The following is a 27,091-nucleotide window of genomic DNA, read 5'->3' as shown; positions in this document are numbered from 1 at the left end:
CATAATCACATTGTTGTGGAAGAAATTGCCTTCGATGATGAATGGATAACAGAGATAGAAGATCTCATTCTTCCCGAAGATCCTACATGGCTCGAGGATGAGTCATTGTACAATGTTGAGGCTGTAAGGAATGTGCCACCCCCGGTTTATGAAGGTGGCCCATACATTCGAAAGCCTAGAGAGTCTTCTCCTCCTCATGAGCCTACTACTCCACGCCAGCCTACTCAACCTCGAGGTCCTATTACGTACAAAAGAAAACGAGGTAATGAAGGATCCTCAAGTTGAAGAAATTTGGAGTATGATTTAGAAAAATCTTTTGATGAATTGATGACATACCATACATGTTCATCTAGATCTGGCAATGAAGAGGATGATGCTACCTTTGATTTAGATGAAGAGGATTTGGATGAATAATTGATTTCTTTGTTTGTATTTTGATTTAGATGAAGAGGATTTGGATGGATGAATGATTTCTTTGTTTGTATTGCCTTTTGAATGATGAAGTTGGATGATATTACATTTGAATGATGAATTGTAACACTTGGAAAGTGTGTGTGTGTGTGTGTATAAATAATAGTAGTAAAATTATTTTAGCCTTTAAATATTAAATAAGAATTAAAAAAAAAACAAAACAAAACAGACAAATGATGAGCTAATGTGTAGACATCCTAAACTCTTCTTCTCCTTCCCAACCATCACACGATAGGGAGCCAAGAGAATCTGATATTGTTCATAAATTTTGGGGGTGATGTGGGTAGTCTAGAGGGGTGAGTAAGCATTCTAAAACAGAGAATGCAATGATAGGGTTAGTGAGAGTATTTCTAACTCTCACCGAAGAACTAGAGGAGAGAAAGAGGTTTTAGAAAGGGAAAAGTAGGAAAACGGAAAGAGGGGAGTTGAGAGGGTGCCTGGTATGTTTTTCAATTGGTACAAAAGGTTAGCTCAAATTAGTTAATTTTCTATTTTCTTACCACTGCAACTTTGATTTCTAGAAAACTGCAGTTCATGATCCTCACTTTGGCTCTTGTTTTCTCTCAATCCATTACACCTTTTTAAAAGGTCTTCTTATATATTTGAAATTAGACATGACAAGGAACGAAGCCCAATTTATTTCACCGATTTTGGTTGAGATCTTCTATGGAAAAATATGATTTGAAAATGTGAAAAAAAAAAATCTAGAAATATGCAGATTTTCTACAGAAAAACTGTTTGTGAACTCAACTTTGGAGCTTGATTATTTTCTTCTCTTAAATCCGTTTTGAGAAACTCTTATTCGATTAGAAACTAGGTTTGTTAAACTTTAAAATCCAAGTAATTTCATCCTTTTCCATGGAGTTTTGAGGGATGAAAATGGGGTCACACAATATGGGGACTTAAGCTTGGTTCATCACGAGATTGTGACATGGGTATATTTGGGTAAACTTTTGATAGGCTGAAAATGAATCTTCATTCCACTTTTATGCTAACTTTTGTTATTATTTATGTGATTTTTCGCCTGGGAGTGACTTTGAACACTTCGAAGGCTTAGAGAGGTATTCTAGTTAGTTGGACACGAGGTATGGGCTCTATTTCCCGATGATAGGTCTTTATCATGTTTTATCTTTGTGATATTAGTAATTATATCTAATACAATAGTAATGAAATGCTTGGATGAAATTGAATCATTTGACTGTCATGGTTGTGTTATGGGTTGATAGTTTCTTTTCCGATGAAATTTATATATCAACTATGTTAAATGTTGTTATGTTTTGATGAATGGTTGAGCTATGTAAAATTGCTGGATTGAATATGTTGTGGTTTACAATTGTATATGTGAAATTGAAATGCTCAGGTTGCATTACATGATATAGAGTCAAGTGTTGGGTTGTGTAAAGTTTTGGTTAAACAAAGTGTTGGAAAATTATATATATGTTCAAGCATCGGGGGGAAGGGCTTGAACATATAGTTGGACGTCGGGGGAAGGGCCCATATTAATGAAACTGAAACTACTAATAAAATTCGGGGTTAAGGGAGGAATGAGAGTTAACTTATATTCTATGGTGTTCAAAACCAGGTGGTATAAGCATGGTATGTGACGTGTGAGTTTGGATGCCATAAATATAAGTTAGCGGGATTAGAAGGGAGTGAGTTCATGGGTACTTCTTTGTCATATCATTTGTTTTTTACTGTATTGTTTGATGCATGACACTTTGATTAATTGTGATAAATGAACTTGAAGGGTATATGGCATGAAATGCTTACACCCTATTAGCTATTGCAGGTACCGATATGGAGGACCATGAGGATGACCTATCACTAAATGAATAGCCATATCATATGTGTGTTGGTTCCTAGTTGTAATTAAAATAAAGTGTCTTAGTATCTTAAGAGTGTGTGGTAAGAGTGGAACTCTTTAAACTCAAGATGTATTAAATAAACAAATCTAAATGAACTTTTAGATGTCTCTGGTTCCATCCTACTTTTGTTGTAATATTTCAAATTTTTTTTTTTTTACTAAGATACCATTCATGCCCTAATTCGATTATCATCGTTATTTTCGAGTATGGGGTGTGACATAAATTTAGATGATATTATCTTTTGAATGACTATGTATTTGAATGATAAATTGAGAACGGATGTTTATTTTACAAAATATTTTTTTTTATACAATCATATGTATAATATATAAAACATATGTATTAAAAAAATTTAATCCCGTGAGGCTTCACTTCACGCCTAAGCGGGTCTATCCCTCGAACGCCTCGGCCTTTTAATACACTGGTTTTAAATTTCAGACTTGGTAATAATATATAAAGAGTTCCATGTGTACAAGGTGAGAACATATTGACCACTCTCTAAGAACGACTCATTAGAAATTTTTATAGGAATATATTTTGACGAAATAATGGATTAGAATTGTCATGGATGTTAGTTTTCTTTTGATGAAATAATGGATTGGAATTGCAATGAAATATCACAAAGAACCCAGATACAAAATTCAAGAAACAAACAATTACAACTTCTCTAATATATAATAAATTTCAACGAAATATTGCTCATAATTTAAAAAAAAAAAAAGAACATACAACTTTTTTCATAAAAACAAAAAGAAATTTGCCGGAATTTTATTTTTCATTTCATAATAGTTGGATATGAAGAAGGGAAAGATGGTTTGGGGAGAAGGCTACATACCGCAGAGAGTCCGGGAAGAAAAAACGAGAGGGAGGAGAAATAGAAAAAAAATGAATAAATTATTCGATCAATCTCATGGTATATTAATTAATAGAAAAAATAATTACATGTAATTTAAATATAAACAATAATGAAAAATTATATTTAAAAATTGCCACATGGTAACTTAACTTTTGAATGGTTCGGAGTGTCACTCAGCAAAGTTCAGTAGCATGTCGAGTTCTACACAAATTTTTCCCTAATTAACAGGTAATTATTCCTGTAGTGGGGCGGAGTTGCTCTTAAATGCTTAATTCAACATTTAGGATCAGTGATTTAGAAAGTATAAGGAAGTTTACATGCTAAAAAGTAAAAATATTAATTGCTTAAAAAAAAAAAAGTAAAAATATTAAAGTATTTATTTTATTGGTAAAATATTGAAGTATAGAAAAAACTGGGCAAGAAGCCAAGGGGAGGCAGCACCCTTTATAAATTGGACCCCAAGGCCGCAACTTAAATAAATAATTCCTTCTCGCTTCGCTTTCACAAAAACACCCCCCAAAAAAGCCTAAAATCCTCACAGGCCGAACCCTAATTCTCGAGGTTTAGGTCCATTAGGGTTTATCCCCAAAAAGCTCTGTACCTTCAACCTCAAGCCCATCAACTCCGTCTTCAACCTTCGAATTTTCAAAATTTTTATTTTTTTTTCTTAGCCCGAAGGTAAACAATTTCCAAATTTCGTGTCGCAGAGGCCGGTTCTTCGTCTTCGGGGCTGCGATTTAGGGTAAGGTTTTTTTTTTTTTTTTTTCCTTCAGTTTTTTTGAAATTTTGGATCTTGAATTTGTTGATTTTCTGGATTTATTAGTTGCCTCTGGACTGTTGATCTTTCTGGGTTTGTTCAATTTCTTTAGCATTCTTCGAAATTTTGAATTTAAATTTTTTTAGGGTTTTGCCATTGTTCAGTTTCTTTGGCTGTATCTGTATGTGCGCGTATGTGTGTATGTGCGTATGTATGTGTGTATATCTGTGTGTAATCTATGCGTTTACGGGTAATTGTGTTTTTATTGTATGTGTTTACGGGTAATTGTGATTTTAGGGTTTAAGCTTATAGTTTTGGTTGCTGCTGACCCAATTATCCCCAATTATCAGTTAATTTCTTTAATTAGGATTTTTTTTTTCTATTACTGTCAGTTGTGAACTTCAAAAGTAACCTCGGATTGCTCTTTTTAATCTGTTTTTAATGATAATATTATTTGAACATTTCAAGGTACAATTGCTTTCAGCATAAAGCAGATTGTACTTGCTGCATTAGGTACAATTCATGTGCAGCAGGGCTGGGTTTTTAATTTTTTATAGGATGGAGAAGTTTTGTGACTTGTAAAATAAAAATATGACAATTGTAATACTGCTGCGTCTGTCTGTAATGGGCATTTTTTTAAAGGCCAATAATGAAACACATTTCACGGTTGAATCCAAAGCCTCAAAAGTTATAAACACTGCGTTTTGCATTCACTTTAACACATCGTGTATACATATAGTCGATTATATTTGCTTTTCATTCCACTTTGTTGTGTGGTTTGGTTGGCAGAAGCTGCATCATAAGAATGAACCATGTTGTAACTCGATAAAATATTTACGACGATGTACTTTAAACTGTTGTGTTCATGTTTTCGGTGATGTTTATTGTTTCAAGAACCGTTTCTACGTCGTTTGTTATTCTGCTTTTTGTGATGCATTTTGCATTTTTCAGTTGAGTCTTAATAGGATTTATCTGATACTAGAAGAATATGCTATTTTCTGACTTCCAATTAAATCATCTGTATGTAGTTTGGTTCATGTAGGTAAAATCCTTGGTCTGTATTTAGTTGGCACGTATTTACTTTTTGGTTTTATTGTAAGCATGCAGAGGAAACATACGATTTATGTTGGATTTGTTCTGCTGTACTTCAGGGTTGATTGTTGATGTAGCTTAATATAATAACCAAAAAAAAAAGCTTCTTTCTTTGTTGAGTTATGCTCATGAAAATTCATTGCTGTGGGATGAAAGGATAATCCTATTGTATTGTTGGGAAGTGCTCTTGTGGATTCATTTTCAATTTTTCATGCATAGTTCTACTGACCAATCCTTCACTGTGAATACTCTCAGTGTTGCACATATTGGTTACTGAAACTCGCCATGTCTGCTGCTTAAATCAAAATGGTGGCAAAATAGTTGACATAGTCAGACTAGTATTAGGAACTTAGCATGGTCTAAAAGTAGGAAATTTGGGCTTTTAGATGAAAATGTTTAAGTTTTAATAATGTGTAATGTTTAGGATTATGAGACTGGGATTGTGAGTGAGAAGGAATAACCAAGTTGCTTACCAGGTCATAAGAGGTGAAATATGGCCTTAGCCGTTTGTCCCCAACCCCTCTTACATGTGTCTGTTGTGAAATTTATTTTTCTTTTCTTAATTTAAGTTTTCCGATGCTGAATTTGTCTGTTTTTCCTTTACTGCTAGATCAACCGTTTTTTTTTTTCATATTTTTTTTTTGTGAAATCTTGTAATTCACTTATTGGTCATGTCGACCTGTTTTAGGACTGGACCTGCTTACTGGAAGATGAATACTCCTCTGACCCCAACTGATAATAATGGCATACCTAGTTCAGAAACCCAGCCAAACAAGCGCAGGAGAAAGAAGTCTATTGTCTGGGAGCACTTCACAATTGAAACTATTGGGGTTGGAAATACTAGGGCTTGCTGTAAGCAGTGCAAGAAATATTTTGCTTACATCACTGGTTCAAAGCTGGCAGGCACAAGCCATCTAAAACGACATATTGCCTTGGGTATCTGCCCAGTAAGTCGACAAAAAAATCAGATGACTCCCTTTACGCCAAGCTCCAAGACTGGTGCTACTGATGCACCAAAACGACGCCCCAGAGCAAATTCTGGATATGCGAAAATTTCTTTTGATCAGGAACGCTGCAACCATGAGATTGCTAAGATGATAATTATGCATGAGTATCCACTTCACATTGTGGAACAACAAGGATTCATTAGTTTTGTTCGAACACTGCAACCTCAGTTCAATATGGTAAGCTTGAAGGCTGTTCAAGATGATTGTGTGGCTATTTACCATAGAGAAAAGCAGAATCTTCTGAATCATATCAGTGGAATTCCTGGACGAGTCAGCCTTACAGTGGACTTGTGGACTTCAAATCAGAACCTGGGCTATGTTTTCTTGAGAGGACACTTCATTGATGGTGACTGGAATTCATATCGTCAAATCCTTAATGTTGTAATGGTACCGTCTACTGATTCAGGTGACACTTTTAGTCAAGCTATTTTGACCTGCTTGTCCGATTGGCATCTGGAAGGTCGGTTGTTTACCATCACACTTGACCAATCCCTATCGAATGAAACCATAATTGGAAATCTTAAAGGGCTTCTTTCAGTCAAGAACCCACACATGCTCAGCAGTCAATTACTGATACGAAATTGCTATGCTCGTGTTCTGAGTCGTCTTGCACAAGATGCACTGAGGGCATTGAGCGGGACAATCATAAAAGTTCGTGAAAGCGTTAAGTATGTGAAAACTTCAGAATCCCGTGAAGAAAAGTTTGTTCAGCTGAAGCAACAACTTCAAGTTCCTAGCTCGAAGAACATTTCAGTTGACAACCTAACTAAGTGGGACACAACATATCATATGCTGGTTGCGGCTTGTGAATTGAGGGAAGTATTTGCTTGCTTGGATACATATGATCCTGATTATAACATAAACATATCGTTGGAAGAATGGAAGCAGGTAGAAACTCTATGTACATACTTAATGTATTTTTTCGATGCGGCCAACATTGTAACTGCCCCAACATACCCTTCTGCAAATGCATTCTTTCCAAAAGTATCAGAAATTCAGAAGGCATTGATGCATGCGGCCATGAGTGATGATCCCTTTGTCAGCTACTTGATCAGACCTCTGTATGAAAAGTTTGACAAGTATTGGGAAAACTGCTGCCTTGTTTTAGCAATTGCTGTTATTATGGATCCGAGGTTCAAAATGAAACATGTAGAGTCAACCTTCTCTGAAATATATGGTGAGAATGCCGAAACATGGATTAGGATTGTTGACGGTGGTATTCATGATCTCTTCCTTGAATACATGATGCAAATGCTTACTCTACCAGAAATAACAATAGAAGAAGGGAACGACGGCATCATGAAAACAGAGCTACCGGAAATACCATCTCAGGAGATTCTACTCTCTTCTGCAGATGGGCTGCAAGATTTTGATTTCTTTATGCCTGATATCACAGGCGGCCAGCAAATGAAGTCAGAACTAGATCAGTATCTGGAAGAGGAAGAATTTCTATTGGTTGATGGGGTGGAAGACTTTGATGTTCTGGGTTGGTGGAGACTTAACAGACACAAGTACCCAACTCTCTCCAGGATGGCTTCCGATATCTTGTCAATACCCGTGTCTACTGTTGCCCCCGACGCTGTGTTTGACACCGAAATAAAAAGAATGGACAGTTACCGGACTTCATTGGGTACAGCGACTCTTGAAGCCCTTATCTGCGCCAAGGATTGGATTCAGTATGGACCGTTACCGCAACCACCAGCACTTCAAGAGTCTAATGCTGCTGTCAAGATGGAATTCTAGTGCCATGGGTTTCATTTGTTTTCTTCCTTTAGGTAGATCATTGATGGGCGCTTTTCGGTGGTTTTTAGATGGTAAACAGCGGTGCTAGTAAAATTTTGCTTTTCCGACAGTCATAGAATGCTTACAGTTCCAACTTTTATGCTTGTAGTATAGCAACTGTTTACGTTATTGGTTAGTAATTTAGCTGCAAGATAAATTGCTCCGGTGTATAATTTTTTCTCCATTTTTCCTATGTTCTTGGAAAGTTGATTCTGTCTACTTTTTATGATGAATTGTTGTAATCATCGGTATTTTCTGCTGTTTGTATCTCTCTCATCACTTAGTCGAGGCTCCGTTGTAGTGTAGAATTATAATTCGAGTACAAGCATATAAATTTGTTGAAGCCATCCAATTTTCCATAACCTGTCAGTGCCGGTGCGAACACGCTGCCGGCGGTAGAGAGGAATGCTTTTTCTCTTTGTATGATGTTCTTTCTTGCTTCCAGAACTCACTGGATCTTCTCATCTCTAAGCTTGTCAGTCTATGACTCTTTGACCTTCATGAAAAGGATCGCTATGGCATCTGCAACTCCAACCCACTTGCCAACATACACCCAGCTTCAGTCTTTCGAAAACCCAGCACCAATTGCTCTCTTTGAAAACTGCAATTCCATGGACTACATCAAGCAAATACATGCCCAAGCAGTGAAAACAGGCGTCGCATTGCACCCGATCGTGCGTAACAGAATCATCGTGTTTTGTTGTACTGATGAATTTGGTGATGTGAACTATGCCCGTCAAGTGTTCGACACAATTTCTGAACCAGGTGCGTTTCTTTGGAACACCATGATCAGAGGCTATAGTCGGATACGATGCCCTCAAGATGGCGTTTCTTTGTATTTAGCAATGCAGATGATGAGTGTTAAGCCCGACTGTTACACGTTTCCATTCTTGTTGAAGGGATTCACGCGTGAAATTGCGCTGGAATGTGGCAAAGAGTTGCACGCTCATGTGTTGAAGTATGGACTTGATACTAATGTTTTTGTTCAAAATGCATTGGTGCATATGTATTCTGTTTGTGGCCTAATTGATATGGCACGTGGGGTTTTTGATATGATTCACGAGAAGGATGTTGCAACTTGGAATGTAATGATTTCTGGGTATAATCGAATCAAGAAGTTTGATGAATCCTTGAAGCTTTTTAGTGACATGGAGAAAACAGGAGTGTTGCCCACTTCAGTTACACTCATCTCGGTGATATCAGCGTGCTCCAAATTGAAGAATTTAGATGCCGGGAAGCAGGTTCATAAATACGTCAAGGATTGCCTGATCAAACCTGATTTGGTGTTGGGAAATGCTTTGGTTGATATGTATGTAGCTTGTGGGGAAATGCACGTTGCACTTGAGATTTTTGAAAAGATGAAAACAAAGGATGTAATTTCTTGGACTACCATTGTTAAGGGGTTTGCCAGTTCTGGACAAGTTGATCTAGCTCGGAGCTACTTCGATGAGATGCCTGAAAGAGACTACATTTCATGGACTGCAATAATGGATGGGTACCTCCGGGTGAATCGGTTCAAAGAGGCACTGGAACTTTTCCGCCAGATGCAGACTTCGAATGTAAAGCCAGATGAGTACACTATGGTAAGCATTCTAACAGCCTGTGCACATCTAGGAGCACTTGAACTCGGAGAATGGATAAAAACTTACATTGACAAGAACAAGATCAAGAATGATGTATTCGTTCGAAATGCTTTAATAGACATGTATTTCAAGTGTGGAAATGTTGAGAAAGCTTTGAAGGTCTTTAATGCAATGCTTCAAAGGGACAAATTTACATGGACGGCTGTGATTGTTGGCCTTGCTGTTAACGGACATGGTAAGGAAGCTCTTGACGTGTTCTCTCGAATGCTAGAATCTTCGATAACTCCCGACACGATAACTTTCATCGGTGTTCTTTCTGCGTGTAATCACTCTGGAATGGTAGCTGAAGGAAGGAACTTTTTCGATAGTATGACCACCCAACATGGAATCCAGCCTGAAGTTTCACATTACGGGTGCATGGTGGATCTTCTTGGCCGATCAGGGAATCTAAACGAAGCTTTTGAGGTTATACAGAACATGCCAATGAAACCAAATGCAGCTGTATGGGGAGCTCTGCTTGGCGCTTGTAGAATGCACAGAGATGCAGAACTGGCTGAAATTGCAGCTAAACATATGCTCGAGTTGGAGCCCGACAACAGTTCTGTTTATGTTCTCTTGTGCAATATATACGCAGCTTGCAGTAAATGGGACAATTTGCGCAACGTAAGACAACTGATGATGGACAGGGGAATCAAGAAGACGCCTGGTTGCAGCTCGATAGAGGTGAATGGTAATGTTCATGAGTTTGTTGCCGGGGACCGGTCACACCCTCAATCCGAAAAAATCTATTCCAAGTTGGATAAGACGATTGAAGACTTGAAGGTTGTCGGGTATTCGCCGGATACATCGGAGGTTTTCCTTGATGTGGGGGAAGAGGATAAAGAGAGTGCAGTTTGCAGGCATAGTGAGAAGTTAGCAATGGCATTTGGGATGATTAGTTTGGGAGATGGGGCAACAATTAGAATCATGAAGAACCTTAGAATCTGTGTGGATTGTCACAGCATGGCAAAGTTGGTCTCCAGAGTTTATGATAGAGAAGTGATTGTTAGGGATGGAACTCGGTTCCACCATTTTAGACACGGTTCGTGTTCGTGTAAAGATTATTGGTGACGGTTTGATAAAAGGACTTTTGGCCAGTTTAGCCGACGCGGCCAAGGGGGCGGGAGAATCAGTTAGGATTAGAATAGGTCAAATGTTTGATGATTAACTTGCTTTCTTAATTGATAAATCCTATACGTCTCAGAGAGAGAATTTGTATGTGCGAAACTTATAAGTCTCATCTATATTAAAGATATAATATTCAGCACGGCAAGTAAAGATTCTGTAAATAGTAATACTCGTATTATTATTAATATTTGAAAAGCCAATACTACAACCATAGAATGGAAAAAAAAAACACGAATACACTCATCATAGAAAAACTATGAATACACACGTTATTCTGTGCAGTTTTCTAATAAAAAAATGATGGATGGCCTCATGTTATATTATAATTTTGTTACATTGTTATTAGAGTCTGACACAGTGTGCTACACGTATTAAAAATTTTGAAAGTTTTTAATTTTCTCCTCTTAAAGTTAACTTCTCTAATCTCATCAAGCACTCGGTAAGTAACTTTAAACTATTCCGACCTTTCTTAGAGCTGCTTTGAGAAGATTGTTCCTCTCTGTCGTTTCCATCTAATTTGTAATCATATTTAAAATTAACAACGACATTTTACTCGTCAATATCCAAAACGACTTGTCGCTAGACGAAGGGAGCCTTTGGAACGCGTAATTTTTTGTAAAATTCAAAGCCCTATATAAATTACCAGAAGCTTTGGCGCCAGGCCAGTCCAGTCCCTCCAGTCTCTCGGAGTCCAGCGGCAGCGGTGACTGCGAAACCTCCCATCTTTTGACGGATCCCAAGTTCCAAAAGGTTAGATTCGAAAACCCTAAATCTGGATGTGTTTGTTTCCCTAGAAAATGTATGGAAATGTAACAATAGATTTCTCTTTAAATTTCTAGCCCTTGAAACTAAATAGTAGAATCGAAAACTGCTTAATTTTCTCAGCACCCAAATAGAAGCTAAATAAATGAAGCTTTATCTGTGTATTAGCTTCTTAGCTCAGAGAAATCCATGTCAGTCAGTAATTCAATATAATTTTGGCTGTCCTGATTCTGCGGGTGTGCTATATTGTTTGTAATGATATATAATCGAATTTCAAATTAAGAGTCACTTAGAAAATGAAATTTTTCTTCCGGTTGGTTTTGTGACGATTATTTGATTTTATTATTGTTTTTTGTATAAGATTATAGCTATATGTATTTTTAGGGCATTTTGTGCTTACTGCTAATTTATGGAGACACCCTTAAACATGGAAGAGAAGAGAAATAGTGGTAAAATTCAGAAAAAGGAGATAATATTGTTGGAGTGTGATGCACGATAGATAGATTGAAAGAGGAGTAAAAGGCGGAGATAGAATGCAGAAGAGCGCTTATCGGACTCTGTAGAAATTTATTCTACCGTAACTGCCTGATTAGTCGAAAGCAAATGGGTTTCTTTGTGCTAGGACAATTTTTGTAACTAGGCCCTTAATGTATATTGATACTGATACTGACCGTGAATGGTGTACCGTGTTAAAAGACTCTCAATTAGTTGGGAGAAGTTCATAATCTGTGAGGTTAAATTGACCAAACTATGATATCACAGTAAGACTTCCGAAATTGTGCAGTTTGTTGCTACTTGCTGGGCTCCACTGTGTAGTTTCTGAGATAATGAATCCAGGCAATATCCAAAATTGTGAAACATATTAACAGTTTCATTGATAAGACAGGTCTACAGGAAGTATTGCTACGACGTCTGAATAGATATTTTTAAGAACTATCTTAAGATTGCAATTTAAACACATTTTGTTGTATTGAATGCATGTACTAACCCCTTCTTGGCTTGCCTTCAGCCATCTTTCCTGAGAAGTGAGACGAGAACAGACACGCACCAAGAGATGAAGTTCAAGGCATTTCTTACAGAGAATGGTGTAAATCTTTTGGAAAAGAGGTTCCTACCAGCCCTAGACAAGATGGGAAAGATATGCCATCTCTTCCTCAACAGAGACCATGCTATCTTCCTCCACAACCTTCTTAATGGTGATGGAATTCAATCCATTGCCCAGTTTCGCAAAGAAGCTCTTTTTGATGACTATCGCATCTCCAGCCAGAATGAGGACCGCATTGCCTTTACAGTAGACATCTCTCTTCTCCACCGTGCTCTTCGTAGCAGTGTCAGCATATGTACTGAGTTTGGAAATGGTCCGACAGCCAACCGCCTCCAGATTAGATTGGTTAAAAAACTACCTCCAAATTCTACCCAACCATTGCCTTTCCTTACTTTCGAGACCAAGGGTTATAAATCTGCGGTAATTCAGGACGTACCAATCTCAAAACCTTTGTCCAGAGCTCAGGTTCTGGAACTTCAAACTGCTCTTGATGCAGCTCAAGACTTGCCACAGACTCTGGTTCAGGTTCCCGATCTGAATCAGTTGCAAAATTTTGTGGATCGGATGAGGCATATTGGTGATTTGCTCAATGTTACCATAAGCAAGTATGGGGATTTACACATTCAGATTTCAACAACACTCATCACACTTGGTGCAGAGTTTCAGAAGCTGTTGGTCATAGGTGAGCAAGCTGATGCTCCATCTGAAGATCGAAATCTGACCGCTCAGACTCGGTCGGCAAGGGCTATTTTAAGGGGTGATGCTCAATCTGTGCAAGTGAGTGTGAAGCATTTTGGTAAGAGCCTTCAGTGCCACTTGGCTAAACCGGACTGCGCTTTCTATGGGATTGCCGCACAAGGTGCTTGCTTGACAGTGATCTTCCAATTTTTCATTCCTGGTTCTCATCAAATCGATAAGTCCATCAGTCTACACTGCAGACTTCCTGTACTTGACCAAGGATCGGGTTAAAGGAGTTATGCAGGTTTGCCATTCATGGTTGAGTTTTACTGCTCGGGTTTAAATAGACAGTTTGGTATTATCTTTGAGAAAGCGACTTGTGATTTTTCGTTTCAGTGGCTCTACTTGCTATCCTTGTATGAATCAGTTTCTCTGTATGCATGCACATCCCTCTACGTGCTGCTTATGAATCGTGAAATGATGAAATGGAAAGAAATTTCGTTGAAGTTCGAAGATTTATCTAACGTCTTGTGCTTTCAACATGTTTGGCAAAATAAAGATCCGATTTTGCAGAATTGCAGGTACATTGTGTCTGTGAGCGTAGGATAAGAGTGGGGGTGGCTCAGTTTCTTGCCAAGAGTATTGCAAGATTATTGCTCGTGTCCATATTTCTGTGCTTCGGAATGGGATAAATGTCTTAAATTGCCTAACAAGGAAAATTTGAAAGTAATCTGGCTTAGGGTTTTGAGAATGGTGATTATTTTCGCAGAAATTCAGTTCCGTAATTCTGTCATTTGCTGATTTCCAGGGTTGTTGCCAAACAAGGGAAATGGACTTCCACGCTTAAATTCCGATTTTTACGAGTTTTTCTTTCCGCATCCAAACACCGGGTAAGTACACGATGAATTTCATGAAGAAAAATGACAGAGAGAATGCTTTTGTATATATATATATTGTACACAAAATTCCAGCTACACAGAGACTGCCCTAATTTTGTGTTGCACCATTCAGTTTCTACATAATTTCATCACCTCAGATTCTCAGAGGGCAGGATCCTCTGTAAGACAAAGCTTTTTCAACATCTCATCCAACGCCCCTAATGCGACCTTGTAACGGCCTTCTGATTTCCTCCCTTCTTCCACGACTTGTACTATGCATTTGTACAAATGATCATACCTGTGAACTGGGTTATTAATATCAATGCCGCTGCAGCTATGGTAAAAAATGTAATTCCGCTCGATGTCCTTTCTCCATCGCGAAAGAACATATTGAGCCGGGATTTCCTCCACTCCGTTTTGGTTTAGGACTGACAGTGCATGCCTGCACAAGTATCCTCGCAAGTTGAACATGCCACAGATACAAAGGATCTCCATCTCAGATGGATTATACAAAACTTCATAGTCCTTTGTCTCCCTCCGATTTCCATCACTTTCAGTTTGTTCCTTCACTACGTACGTTTTGACTGGCCCGTCAGCATTTAGTTGACTAGTGCTAAAACAAGAGTACATTCCTTCTACCTCCTTTTCAAACTTCCTTAGAATGTCGTTAGTGTACAATTTTGAGAGTTGCAGCTCAAAATAGCATCTCGATTCCAACGTATAGCTTGAGTTTCTTGAATCCAAATCTGCCAAGGCTTCCAGGTGATGATGCGTTTGCAGAGCTTGATCATACTTATCCAAAAACTCCTTCAAAGGAGTATCTCTATCCAGAAATTCTTCAAAGAATGAAGAGACAACCTCACTTGGTTGGACCGGGAACATCCCCGCCAGAAATATATCCTTCAAATATACTGGAACCCACCGCTTCCGATCTTCATATAATGCTTGAAGCCAGTTATGATCTCTAATTCCGTGGTGCTGGACCATATCCTCCCAAGCTGCTTCAAATTCTTCCACCCTCAGAGAGTGGTAAACAGCTATACTCAAAGACTCTTTAATTGCTTCATACTCGAACAATCCTCCGAAAATTTCTGGAACCTTTTGCATTATATTTGATAAGCAAAGGCAATGAGAAGCTCTAGGGAAAACATCAGAAATGGCAGTTTGCAATGTTCTGCACTGACTAGTAATGATGGCTTGCGGAGGGCGTCCCATTATGCATGTAAGCCAAGCTCTAAACAACCACGTAAAGGATTCAACTGTCTCACTTGCAATTAAACCGCAACCTAACAGCACCGATTGCCCATGATGATTTACTCCAATAAATGATACCAGCGGGACTTCAAATTTATTTTCCACGCATTTAGTGTCAATGGAAACCACATCATTAAAATAACTGTAAGCAACCCTAGTCCTCGCGTCAGCCCAAAACAAATTTCTCAAGCATCCCTTCTCATTCAGATCCACCACATAAAAGAAGTTTGGATCCATTAATTGCAACCGAGAAAAGTGATTCTGAACGGCTTGGGCATCTCCTTCTTTTAGCTTTAACTGACTGGAGTAGTCAACTCTATTCCCAGATTCTCCTTCATCACCATCCATGCTTCCATTACCCTCAGAATCAACGATCACTGTTCGAAACAACCTGATCTTTTGTACGTCTTCAGAAGTATCCATCTGCAGCGCTCTTTTAGTTCCAACGCCTATGGCCTTGTGGGATTTATAAAACTTTCCACTGGCTGGACTGATCAAGTGGTTGTGCTCAAGCTCAATTTCAATAACTCTCCACCTGTTGGAGTCCATTAACCTAAACTTTATCATTGCTGGACAACCGGTCCTAGTTTCTGGCCTCGGGCGATTAGCTTCACTCTTCTTTTTGAAACCTGCACTACTGCAGCTAAGCTTTCCTCTGTATCTTTCCTTGCTTTTTCTGTACCACGTATTGCTGACTCTAACCCCGAATCCCTGTTGCTTGGCATAGCAATTATAGAAGTAATATACATCCTCATAAGAATCAAATTCCATTCCAACAACCGGCGGGAGAGGGTTCTCTCCTTGAATAATGCCGGTTTGACTGATAAAATCGGTCATTGCGCAGTCTCCTTCAATCTCAAATTCATCAGCATCATCCTGGCCCGCAGGCTCAGTGTTGAGTGAAACTTCATCCATCTTCAAACTGATACGAAACCAAGACACCAACTGATAAGGAACCCTAACAAAAAAGCATAAATAATTTCTATTAATCCTAACCTACAAAATTCATGGCCCTCCACTTCCCAACTCTTGCAGAATAATCTCTCAAAAGATTTCCTAATACAATCAGCTACCTCCATTGACTATTTTAGATTATATAGAATCACCAATTCAGCTTCAGCTGGGTATTTTTCAGCAACCCATATTTTCTTTTCACTTTCAAAGTTTAAAAAACGAAAAGGGCAACAACCCATTTCTCGATTTTCCTTCATTTTCTCAGAAACCAAACAAAGTTCAATTCTTTAGTATATTTGGCAAACATAAATTTAACTAAACTAAAAGGTGAAAAAAAAAAAAAAAAAATCTCTACAAACCCAGCTGAGCCTACATAACACGGACCTGGATTCAGTGCCCACCTCCCACGAGAACTTGCTCAGCTTCTTAAAATCTTCATCTTCCTCAGCTGCGATGGTTTTTGTACCTGCAAAAATGGAAAAGAAAGGAAAATGTAAGGGTGGAAACTCCCCTGGTCGAGAGAGAAGGCGATCTCTTTGTCTCAGCGAGCCGAGTGTTTTCCTTTGTGGGGATTTCGTTGGTTTTGCCTTTTGTGCAAGGTTTGGGCCTCTTTCGTTGGGCTGCCATCGGGCTTAAACATCCATATTTCTTTTCGCTTCTCTGAGCCCTCAAAAATGATTTGTTAATTTTCTAACAACGCAGCCGAAAGCACTTTCATTGCACCACCAATGTTCCCAAAATATTAGTGGATAAAAGTAGTAATTTGTTGTACCAATCTGATGCCCACACATTGAAAAGAGAAGAAATTAAGCGGTGGATGACAAAGTCATCAACAATTCACTTACCATAAATTACTACCAAAGTGGTGGATGATTAGCTTACAACAAACTACAAACGCAGCGATGGATAACTCACCTATAACAAATTACAAACGGAATCATTTTGTTTGTACTTCACATCATTTGCTGTAAAATAGTGTGGAGAGCTCATTCGTAAACATACCATCAATTATCATACATCTATATGTGAGAGCAAGAAGGGTGAAAACTCTGGGAGATTATGAGAAGCAAGAGGGCTTTGAAATATTAGGCACCATGCCAAGACTTTGCTAGTTTGGTCAAGTATCCATCATTTGTGACACTAAACTATCTTTAATCTTCAGTCCGCAGTTAGTTTTGTCAAAGTTTGTGGCTCATGTCTTTGTGGCGACTCTATTATCAGTTTCTTTTAATCCGAGTAAAGGCTCATTGGAATTGCTTTTAAAATTGCTGAAAATATTTTTTGTGAAAATATTTTTAAAACTAATATTTAGTAAAAATGCAATTGAATTCTGAAAAAACACTTTGTTTTCAACAAAAAAACACATAACTAATGCTTCTTATAGAAAACATTTAAGTGATTTTGAAACCCATAAACATTTTCTTTAAAAGCACTTCCAATAATTTTACAAGCATTCCCAAACGAGCTCTAATTTTTCATGTTAAACGTTGTAAAAAATGCTCTTGGTAATCCGAAGACGTTTTTATTTTTATCTAAAAGAACTTCCAAATAGGCATAGAAGAATTAAAAGCAATTTCATATAAGGGGTTCTCTCTCTTTTCCCCTTTTCACCTTTGTAAGATGTTTTCAGTAGGACCTGAAAATGCAAGCTTAGAATATGTGCAAAATCGCTTTGACAATCACTGTACAATCCTAAAAAAGGGTGAATCTACAACTGCATAAACCGGTTGAGGAACAGAGGAGGAAAATAACCCTACATTTACCCCTTCTACTTCCATAAAATTCGAACCTTTAACATTACAGGTAATTTATTCATGCTTGTCTTCTACAACATGAACCCGATCCAACGACTCTTCGAATGCTTGCAATGCTACTTTGTAATGGTCAAGAGAAATCACACCTTCCTCTACAATGTGCAAGGCACTTCTATACAACTGATTGAACCATTGCACGCGGTCAGTGGCGTCAACATTGCTGGACCCTTGATCTGGAATATATAAACGCTTGTAATCCTTCTTCCATCGCGGCAAAATGTACTTCGAAGGGATCTCCTCTACCCCGTTATAATTAAGCACACACAATGCATGCCGACATAAATACCCGTAAAAGTTAAAGCAGCTGCAAATGCAACGAACCTCACCGGCTGTTCTGTTGTACAGGACTTCATAATCTCTTATCTCTCGCCTACTTCCCTCGACGACAACACGCTCCTTGACCAAGAATATTATGATTGGCCCATCAACATGTAATTGTGTAGTGCTAAGACAAGAATACATCTCCTCCACTTCAAATTGGAACTTCTCGAATATTTCTCTAGTGTAAACTTTTGAAAGCTGTAACTCAAAGGAACATCTTGTTTTCAATGTGGGACTCGAGCTTCTTGACTCGATATCTGCAAGAGCTTCGTCCTTATGCTTCTTTTGGAGAGCCAGTTCATACTTATCAAGAAATTCTTTCAGTGGAGTTTGTTTGTGTACATATCTGTCAAAAAATGGACTTAAGGCTTCACCCGGACGCGCAGCCGCCATTCCAGCAAAAAATGTCTCTTTCAAATAAACCGGAGCCCACCAAAGCCGTTCTTCATATAAAGATCGAAGCCACTCATGATCACCGACTCCAAAACGCTGAACCATGAACCCCCAGGCTGCTTCGAATTCGATCACCTTCAGAGTTTCATAAATGGCTTTAGTCAATGCCTTCCTGATGGCATCATAGTTGTGCAACCCTCCCAGTTTTTCTGGAACCTTCTTCATGATGTGTGATAAACCAAAACGATGATGACATCTTGGAAATACCTCTGCAATTGCACTCTGCAAAGCCTTGCACCTGTCAGTAATAATTGTTTGTGGAGAATGTCCTGATACACATGTAAGCCAAGCTTTGAACAACCAAGTATAAGATTCCGTCGTCTCCCCAGCAAGTAGAGCACAACCAAGCAATACTGCCTGGCCATGGTGATTGATCCCTACAAACGCCACAAGTGGGATGTCATACTTGTTTGACAAATATGTGTTGTCAAAGTATATCACATCACCAAAATAACCACATGCTGCCCTGCACCTAGCGTCAATCCAGAACACATTCCTTAGCAGCCCGTCATCGTTAAAATCCATCAAGTAAAAGAAGTTAGGATTGGTCAACTGCATTCGGCAAAGGTAATTATAGATTGCTTGTGTATCACCTTTTCTAAGGTTCAACTGATCCGGATGATCAGAAAAAGTCCTGACATCTGCTATATTCGAATTTGAGGTCCCATTGCCCCCTGAATCTATTACAAGTGCTCGGTACAACTTAATTGTTCGTTTTTCTGCATCTGAACTTGACTGTGACTTCCTTTTAGTTCCGCTTCCCATCTTGTTAATTGATTTGTACATTTTAGCACCTAACAAGTGGTTATGCTCAAGTGTAACTTCTAGTATCCTCCACCTTTTGGAGTCCACTAATCTCATCCTTATCATTGCAGGGCATCCAGTTCTCGTTTCCTTTCTCAAACGGTTCACATCTTTAATTCTTTTGAAACCCTGGCTGCTGCAACAAAGCACGGCACCATACTTCTCTCTGCTGTTCCTCTTAAACCATGAATTCTTCACTCTAACGCGAAATCCCACTTCCTTAGCATAGCAGTTGTAATAATTATAAGCATCATCATAAGACTCAAACTCCATTCCCACTGCAGGTGCAACAAATTCCTTTCTTCCTTCAGTGACACCATTTTGAACATCTGATTCGGTCAAAACACCATCTCCATCAGTTACGATCTCATTGCACTCACCATCCGGTACTTGCTCACCGTCAAGAGAGGCTACTTCCATCTGAAAGACAAGTGAACCCTTACAAAAATCCCATACACCATCTACCAAGAAATTTAGAATAAATAGACCAACTTTCACAACTACCAAGAAATTTAGAATAAATAGACCAACTTTCACAAAAAGAGTAAAATAATCTTTAATTTTATAAAAAAAATAATTCTGTAAAATTGATATCCGGCGAACATAAAACACCATCCAGCCAACAATCCAAACACAACTAATGATCAAACTATCACTAGAGCAAACAAATACATACTCACTTTAACCGTCACAAGTCATGTTATCACAAAATTGCTTCCGAAAAGAAACTGTCAAACAAAGTTTGAAACTTTACCATAATTTTTCCATTCAATTGTCAGGAAACGAACTATATCATTCTCTATACCCAAAGGGGACTTAAAACCATCAACTTCTACCTGAAAAATTTGAACTTTGTCTTCGTATTACGCGAAAGCCCCATTCGCATCACACAAAACCCAGGAAAGAAAAACAATGGAAGATATGAACAATTTTTTTAATTTAATCAAATACTCAATCCAAATACATAATTAAGTCTGAGTTCAATACTCAATCCTACACTCAGAACAGCTCAAAACAACCATTTTGTCCTCTTAAACTTCAAAATTTTCAAACTTTTTATCTCAATTTCTACTGAACCAAACAGAAAATTGCAAGCATACAACTCCTAAAATTCCTCACAAAACCTTGAAGATTTTGACTAAAAATCCAAGCCCTAAGAAAACTACGACAATAAATTCAAATTAATTAATACGAGCAATTGACAACAAAATCCTGAGCAATTGGTCGAGGGTACTTACGGGTTCCGACCGGAAAGAGAAGATCCACAAACCCGCGAGCCAACGGTTTCGCCGGTCCGCCTGTAACAAGAGCGCTGAATTACTCTGCTTCTTTTTTCACTGGTCGAAGCGAAGGAGAATTTTGTTTCTGGGGTTCGGATTCCCCTGCATTTCGTTTTCTTACACTTGGGTCTCCCTTTCATCTCAAGTCTGAAATACAAGTGGAGATGTATATTTTAGTCTTCGACACGTCATAGCAGGGCCTGGTTAATAAAAATTCCTTTCTTTATTTTTTTTTCTAATTTACGAGCGATATTTTACATTAAAATGAAAGATATTGTTTAAACTTGGGATGCAATAAATTTGAAGAGGAAAGTCTTAACCACCAATAAGTTTTTTTTGTTCCCTTCATGACATCAATTTCTGCCAAAAAAAAAAAAAAAATCAACGCTTCAAAGCAATTAGGTAAAAAAAAAAAAAAATTTTATCTTTATATTTTAAGCAAGCAAAACCTACGGGACATTCATGGTACGTAAGAAATACATTAAAAGTTTTGGTTGGGCTTTTTCTGTTCAACCCCCCTCCACTTTTTAGCATAATAAATTAGTTTAGAATATCGCTCGTAATCCGAAGACGAGGAAAAAGAGTAAATGCAAGAGTAATTTGGTGCTTATAAGCAAATAATTCACTTTCCCAACCAATAGACTTTTTTAGCAAATGCGAACCCTTTTTTTATAAGAACTATTTTCATTTGTACTTTTTTGGATCATTATTTTTTTCAAAATAAAAATAAATAGATGGAGAACACGAGAAGCAGCAAAGGTAACGATCCAACAACAATCCTCAATCTTCAATATACAAGGGTTCAAAAGAGTAGTTGCACAATCTTCAAATTACAACGGAAGAAGCTAAGAAGAGTGCAGAGACGAAGAAACGTCAGCTCAAACTACCTTACAGAAACGTCGAACGCCGTTCTTCAGGTTACCCTAAACGCGACGGAGGATCGGCAAGAAGGGTAGGATTATGGTTTGATCCATTCTAAGATTCTGCACTTTGTGTTTATGGTATATCACCTTCTATACTGTTAAACGACTTCTTCCATATCTTCTAGCACGTTTGCCCAAATCACCTGCAGTATATAACACAGGGTTAGCAATGTAGCCGAAAAATTAATCACTCATCAATCCAAATACATATTTTAAGTTCTGAGTTCAACGATTTGATGATGATTCTTTTGTGGAGTAGAAAGTAAGACGGTCAGATACAAGACATCGGTGATGATAATTACCATCATCAAGATATTTGATAATAGTTTTGAACTATTAAACGAACAAAAATATGGATACTCTTCTGGAACTTTTTGTCTTCAAAAGCCCCGTAAAATCACAAATCGCAAACACAAACTCAAATGGAGTTGGAAACCATTTATATACAACTTCTACACTTGGTCGCAGTCCGACTCAAATTTATGTACATTTATAGACCAACAAAAACAAGCCCTGGTAGAGAATTTATTTGCAGAGCATTAAACGAACCCACGAGCCATAAAGTCAATAGTAATACAAACACGGCTTAAAAACAAAAAGGGAATGAAAAGGAAAAGGGGGACAAGTGATTATCCAAGAAAAGGCATATTTAATTTGCATGTTTGGATGGCCAAATTATTGATCCCAAAAACTTCTACAACAAACTTAGGCGGGTCACTAGTCACTACTCACTAGTATAATCAGTACAAGTAACTCTGTAAAGGCTCCAAGCAGAGTGATGGCATCCACTTACTGGTTACCACTAGATCGTCAACAACTAGCTTGAATTTTTTCAAAGCATACAAATAATAATGCTAGGAGAGAAAGCACACAATTACCTATGGAGATCCTTCCTTTTGAATTCCGTACATTCTGTTGTCTTCCTTGGTTATAACCTTCAATTCATGCAGCAGATCACCAGCCTTTTTGTCTCTGGTCTTTCCTACATAGCATCTCTCCAGGACTAGAGAGAATGACGGAAGGCTATATTCACATTTTTTTACTGTACATGCTTGTCTGCTACAAGACGGACCTTGTTCAGAGTCTCTTTGAATGCCTGCCAAGACACCATATAATGATCCTGAGAAATCATCCCTTCCTGAACAACTTGCATTGCTCTTCTATACAAATGATCAAACCACTGAACTGGGTTCGTGATATCAACATTATTACTCCCAAGATTTGGAACATACAACCGCTTAAAGTCTTTCCTCCATCGTGACAAGATATACTGAAACGGTATTTCTTCTACACCATTATAGTTGAGGATACACAAGGCATGCCGGCACAGGTAGCCATTTAAATTAAAGCAGCTGCACATACAACGAATTTCTGCTCCCGCTTTGTCATACATGACTTCAAAGTTCCTAACACCCCTCAGAATTTCCTCCCCTTCACGTTCTTTGATCATGTAGGTTACAATTGGTCCATTTGAGTGAACTTGAGTTATACTAAAACAAGAAGACATCATCACAACCTCATCTTGAAACTTTCTGAATACATCTTTTGTGTAAAACTTAGAGAGCTGCACCTCGTAATAGTATCTTGTTCGTAACATTGAACTCAATTCTCTGGACTCATGATCATTATGAGCTTCTTCCTGACGCTTCTTTTCTAAAATTACATCATAGACACTAAGGAACTCTTCCAAAGAAGTTTGTGGATGGATATAACTATGGAAAAATGGGTTTGTCGACTCACCGTTTTGAATGTTGGGCATCACAGCAAAAAATGTGTCTTTTGAGTAAGCTGGAACCCATCGCTCTCGATCTTCAAACAGACTTCGAATAAACTCACGATCCTTAATCCTGAATCTCTTAACCATATCTTCCCAAGCCAATTCAAACTCATCAACTTTTACAGAGTCATATACAGTCGTACTCAAAATCAGCTGAAATGCCTCATGTTCTTGTATAGCTCCCATATTCTCAAGAATACTTTGCACAACATGCGAAGAACAAAGACGATGATGAGCCCTAGGAAAAACCTCGGCTATAGCACTTTGCAGGGCCTTACACTGGCTTGTGATGATCGTTTGTGGAGGGCGGCCAGACATACATGTAAGCCATGCCCTAAATAACCATGTATATGTTTCTGGTGTCTCATCAGCTAGCAAACAACAACCAAGCAAAATAGTTTGCCCATGGTGATTTACTCCAACAAATGCAGCAAGTGGAATCTCATAATTGTTTGACAGACATGTAGTATCAAATGAAACCACGTCATTGAAATAACTGTATGCAGCCCTAGACCTGGAGTCAATCCAAAACACATTCCTCATATGTCCTTCATCATTCAGATCAATCACATAGAAAAAATTCGGATCAGTTAGCTGAGCCCGACAAAAATAATTGTACATAGCTGTAGCATCTCCTTTTTTGAGTTTCAATCGCTTGAACCGATCAACCTGGTTGTTTGTTTCTCCTTCGTTGGAGTTTGAGCTTCCATAACCTACAGCATCCACAACAGGTGTCCGATATAACTTGATCGTACGCACTTCAACATCAGGGGTTGACTCCATCTTTCTTTTAGCCCCAAAATCCATCCTCTTGTGCGACTTGGAGTTCTGAGCTCTTTCAGGATCGAATAAGTGGTTGTGTTCAAGTTTGACTTCATCCACCCTCCATCTGTTAGATTCCACTAACCTCAACCTTATCATTGCCAGACAGCCCGTTCTTGTTTCTTTCTTGCGACTGTTTGCTTCTTTAACTGTTTTAAAACCCTCACAGTTGCAACAGAGCACTGCACCACGCTTTTCTTTGCTGTTACGTTTTGTCCATGAAGATTTCACCCTGATGGCAAACCCAAGTGCCTTGGCATAGTAATTATAATAATTGTAAGCATCATCGTATGAATCAAACTCCAAACCCACAAAGGGTGGGGGATAGTCCTTTTCTTGAGATCCACCATTTTGATCATCAATTAACGTTCTATCATCCCTGCTGATTTCATGGTTATTGCTTTCAATTTCAAATAATTGTTCATTGATATCACCTTGGTCATTCTCATGGTCATTGCTTTCAATGTCAAAAAATTGATCACTTGTATCATCTCTTTCACTTTCAGCCTCATTGCCTTCAATCTCAAACAATTGCTCGCAATCATTTTCAAGGTCATTGTTTTCGTCCTCCAGCAGTTGCTCACTGTTTGGAGAACCTTCTTTTATCTGCAATAGCAAACAACCCAATAAATCTTAAGATACTCCAAATACAAGCAGCATTTATGAAAGATAACAAAGAAATATGAAGCAACGGATTGCCAACCAAGTTTCTTTATTTGCCTTTTTTATGCATTGTTCCTGTTGTTCACCTTGTTTCTTATAAAAAATAAATAGCGTGCCAACCATATGCAAAACTATGATGCTTCATAGACCCTTAAATATAGTTTTTTGGCTTTTCTTTTGTTTTGAAAAAAATTACGCATGTTGTTGTTGCAAAGTGACAGCAAGGTCACAATCTTATTCACTTTATGATTGTTTATATAGTTTCTCAAAAAATTCAGAATATTCAGTGTGGTTGATCAGTACTCTCCGTCTATATTCTCTACATGTACACAGACCAGATGCAAAATTTGGATTCTTGTCTGTCGTATCGAGCTCCCTTAAATATTCATTTTCTACTTTTGCTGCTGTTATTCTATCAACCATCATTTTGATATGTTGGCCATTCATGTTTGCCACTTCCATTAATAGCCAAACCTGAGTGTGCTAATGGTCATCCTCTTACTTCATCCTTCACTGATAGTACAGACATTTCTAACGTACTGTCTAAGTATATATGTTAATGCTTCACCATCCAAGCTCAATTAACTGCTCCAAATATCCAATTTTAACATTAACATCCTTTAGTTTTGAAACTTCATTACGTCAGTTTGAGCCAAAGTTTCTTGTGTGTAATATACTAACACTTATCTGGACCTAATTCCAAAACTTAATTGATTAACTTATCGCAGGTTGTTTCCTAACAAGCTTTTATTATTACCTCCCCAACTACCTACAAGGTTTGTTCAGGCAGAGCTCAATCTGCAGATACAATCAGCTCAATTCACTAAACCACACACCTCATGCTTCTCTATAAAGCGCTTTTACTCAGCAGTGCTTCTTTCAGTAGCTCAAATAGCGTTTGCTCAACCATCATTAAGAACTTTACATGTCACCCACATTCCTTGTTACCCTCCTCTCCCCCTCTTCCAAAGTGTATGATTTTACTTGCTCCACTACTTGGCACATACAGTATTCATGAACAAGTTCAATAAAATCTTAGGCCTTACGATTCGACTCCCCAAACTAACAAAATTGTCATAATACCCAAATAACTCACAAATTAGAGTTCCAATTATACTGCTCAATTGCTTATGACCTGAAATTCAAAAATTTTTTAGTGCCCAATCCTATACCACAAAACAAATTTCAAATTCTAAATCCCAAATGTTGTTCAAACAAATTTGAAAAAAATGACCCAACTTTACTTCCAATTTCAACTTCTGAACCCTAATCTTGTTACAAATCAAACAGAGAGTGAACAATGTAAGAGAGATTGTTAGAAGAGTCGGCGAAGAAGATGATCTGACAGAGGAAACTTACGGTGATGTGGATGTCATGGTCTGCTGACAAACCCTGGACGATCGGAGAGAAAGAGCCATCGCCGTTCATGGTTTTAGCGGAGAGCTTTCAGCTCGCCTTATGTCAAAGTTGTGTGACCTTAGTTTGCCCTCAACTGCTGGGACCGCTCCTTTTTATTTGGTTTTTTTTTTTTAAATCTATTTTTTGTTTTTCCGTTAGAGCATCCCCAGCGTGGGGTTTTGCTCGGGGGAAGGGCTCCAAAACAATGGCCCGAGGGCCGGTGGTGATGCTCCAGCGTGGGGGAGGCCGAAGGCAGGGGGAGGCCCGAGGGCCAGGCCCGTGAGGGATTGCCAGGCCTTGAGTCCGAGGTGGGGTTGACGCAAGGCTGACGCTAAGGTGGCGTCAGCGCATTATTTAAATTTTTTTGTGTCAGGCGCGTGCACCCCACCCACACGTGGGGGCGCGTCGCCGACACAAAAAAAATTTAAAAAAGTAATTGTCAGTTACCGTTGGGAAGCCACGTGGCTTCCCACGGTGCGTTAGATCCTAACGGTCACTTAATGTGGACCGTTAGATCTCAACGGTAAAAAAAAAAAAAAGTCAGATTTAATATCCACCGTTCGATCTGAGATCAACGGTGGATATTAAAATGCTTTATAAATTAAAAAATAAATGAAAAAATAGTTTTAAAAATCTGAAAAGTTACCGTTGTGACACGTGGCACAATCTGAAGCGTTGGAATTCA

General features: G+C 38.4%; 6 protein-coding genes across 6 annotated transcripts; 3 read left to right on the top strand and 3 right to left on the bottom strand.

The window, feature by feature from the left end:
- The first annotated feature begins 3,668 nt into the window (after positions 1 to 3,668).
- Positions 3,669 to 8,165, top strand: LOC137709335 (zinc finger BED domain-containing protein DAYSLEEPER-like). Its single transcript, XM_068448420.1, has 2 exons — positions 3,669 to 3,934; positions 5,730 to 8,165. The coding sequence occupies exon 2, from the start codon at positions 5,752 to 5,754 to the stop codon at positions 7,789 to 7,791; it is 2,040 nt and encodes a 679-aa protein (XP_068304521.1). The 5' UTR covers positions 3,669 to 3,934; positions 5,730 to 5,751; the 3' UTR covers positions 7,792 to 8,165.
- Positions 8,166 to 8,243: 78 nt separating this feature from the next.
- Positions 8,244 to 10,717, top strand: LOC137709334 (putative pentatricopeptide repeat-containing protein At3g15930). The gene has a single exon (XM_068448419.1). It carries the CDS (start codon positions 8,253 to 8,255, stop codon positions 10,521 to 10,523), a length of 2,271 nt encoding a protein of 756 aa, XP_068304520.1. The 5' UTR covers positions 8,244 to 8,252; the 3' UTR covers positions 10,524 to 10,717.
- A 512-nt stretch (positions 10,718 to 11,229) lies between these two features.
- On the top strand, positions 11,230 to 13,571 carry LOC137749253 (uncharacterized). Its single transcript, XM_068489357.1, has 2 exons — positions 11,230 to 11,330; positions 12,352 to 13,571. The coding sequence occupies exon 2, from the start codon at positions 12,397 to 12,399 to the stop codon at positions 13,354 to 13,356; it is 960 nt and encodes a 319-aa protein (XP_068345458.1). The 5' UTR covers positions 11,230 to 11,330; positions 12,352 to 12,396; the 3' UTR covers positions 13,357 to 13,571.
- A 285-nt stretch (positions 13,572 to 13,856) lies between these two features.
- LOC137749251 (protein FAR1-RELATED SEQUENCE 6-like) lies at positions 13,857 to 16,699 on the bottom strand. The gene is made up of 2 exons (XM_068489355.1): positions 16,536 to 16,699; positions 13,857 to 16,155 (listed from the first exon to the last, which is right to left on the bottom strand). The coding sequence occupies exon 2, from the start codon at positions 16,110 to 16,112 to the stop codon at positions 14,106 to 14,108; it is 2,007 nt and encodes a 668-aa protein (XP_068345456.1). The 5' UTR covers positions 16,113 to 16,155; positions 16,536 to 16,699; the 3' UTR covers positions 13,857 to 14,105.
- A 1,082-nt stretch (positions 16,700 to 17,781) lies between these two features.
- Positions 17,782 to 20,960, bottom strand: LOC137749252 (protein FAR1-RELATED SEQUENCE 6-like). Its single transcript, XM_068489356.1, has 2 exons — positions 20,782 to 20,960; positions 17,782 to 19,963 (listed from the first exon to the last, which is right to left on the bottom strand). Exon 2 carries the CDS (start codon positions 19,961 to 19,963, stop codon positions 17,960 to 17,962), a length of 2,004 nt encoding a protein of 667 aa, XP_068345457.1. The 5' UTR covers positions 20,782 to 20,960; the 3' UTR covers positions 17,782 to 17,959.
- A 623-nt stretch (positions 20,961 to 21,583) lies between these two features.
- LOC137749250 (protein FAR1-RELATED SEQUENCE 8-like) lies at positions 21,584 to 26,515 on the bottom strand. Its single transcript, XM_068489354.1, has 3 exons — positions 26,368 to 26,515; positions 22,625 to 24,951; positions 21,584 to 21,889 (listed from the first exon to the last, which is right to left on the bottom strand). Exons 1-2 carry the CDS (start codon positions 26,434 to 26,436, stop codon positions 22,786 to 22,788), a joined length of 2,235 nt encoding a protein of 744 aa, XP_068345455.1. The 5' UTR covers positions 26,437 to 26,515; the 3' UTR covers positions 21,584 to 21,889; positions 22,625 to 22,785.
- Positions 26,516 to 27,091: the final 576 nt, after the last annotated feature.

The sequence above is a fragment of the Pyrus communis genome, chromosome 11, assembly GCF_963583255.1.
Source record: "Pyrus communis chromosome 11, drPyrComm1.1, whole genome shotgun sequence".
NCBI classification, from domain to species: domain Eukaryota; kingdom Viridiplantae; phylum Streptophyta; class Magnoliopsida; order Rosales; family Rosaceae; genus Pyrus; species Pyrus communis.
This window is presented reverse-complemented; position numbering and strand designations above follow the sequence as displayed.

Coding starts and splice junctions, on each gene's coding strand:
- LOC137749251 (XM_068489355.1), bottom strand. CDS start 16,112: ATGGATGAAGTTTCACTCAACACTGAGCCTGCGGGCCAGGATGATGCT.
- LOC137749250 (XM_068489354.1), bottom strand. CDS start 26,436: ATGAACGGCGATGGCTCTTTCTCTCCGATCGTCCAGGGTTTGTCAGCA. Junction 24,952..26,367: donor ACCATGACATCCACATCACC/GTAAGTTTCCTC, acceptor TTGCTATTGCAG/ATAAAAGAAGGTTCTCCAAA.
- LOC137709335 (XM_068448420.1), top strand. CDS start 5,752: ATGAATACTCCTCTGACCCCAACTGATAATAATGGCATACCTAGTTCA.
- LOC137709334 (XM_068448419.1), top strand. CDS start 8,253: ATGATGTTCTTTCTTGCTTCCAGAACTCACTGGATCTTCTCATCTCTA.
- LOC137749252 (XM_068489356.1), bottom strand. CDS start 19,963: ATGGAAGTAGCCTCTCTTGACGGTGAGCAAGTACCGGATGGTGAGTGC.
- LOC137749253 (XM_068489357.1), top strand. CDS start 12,397: ATGAAGTTCAAGGCATTTCTTACAGAGAATGGTGTAAATCTTTTGGAA.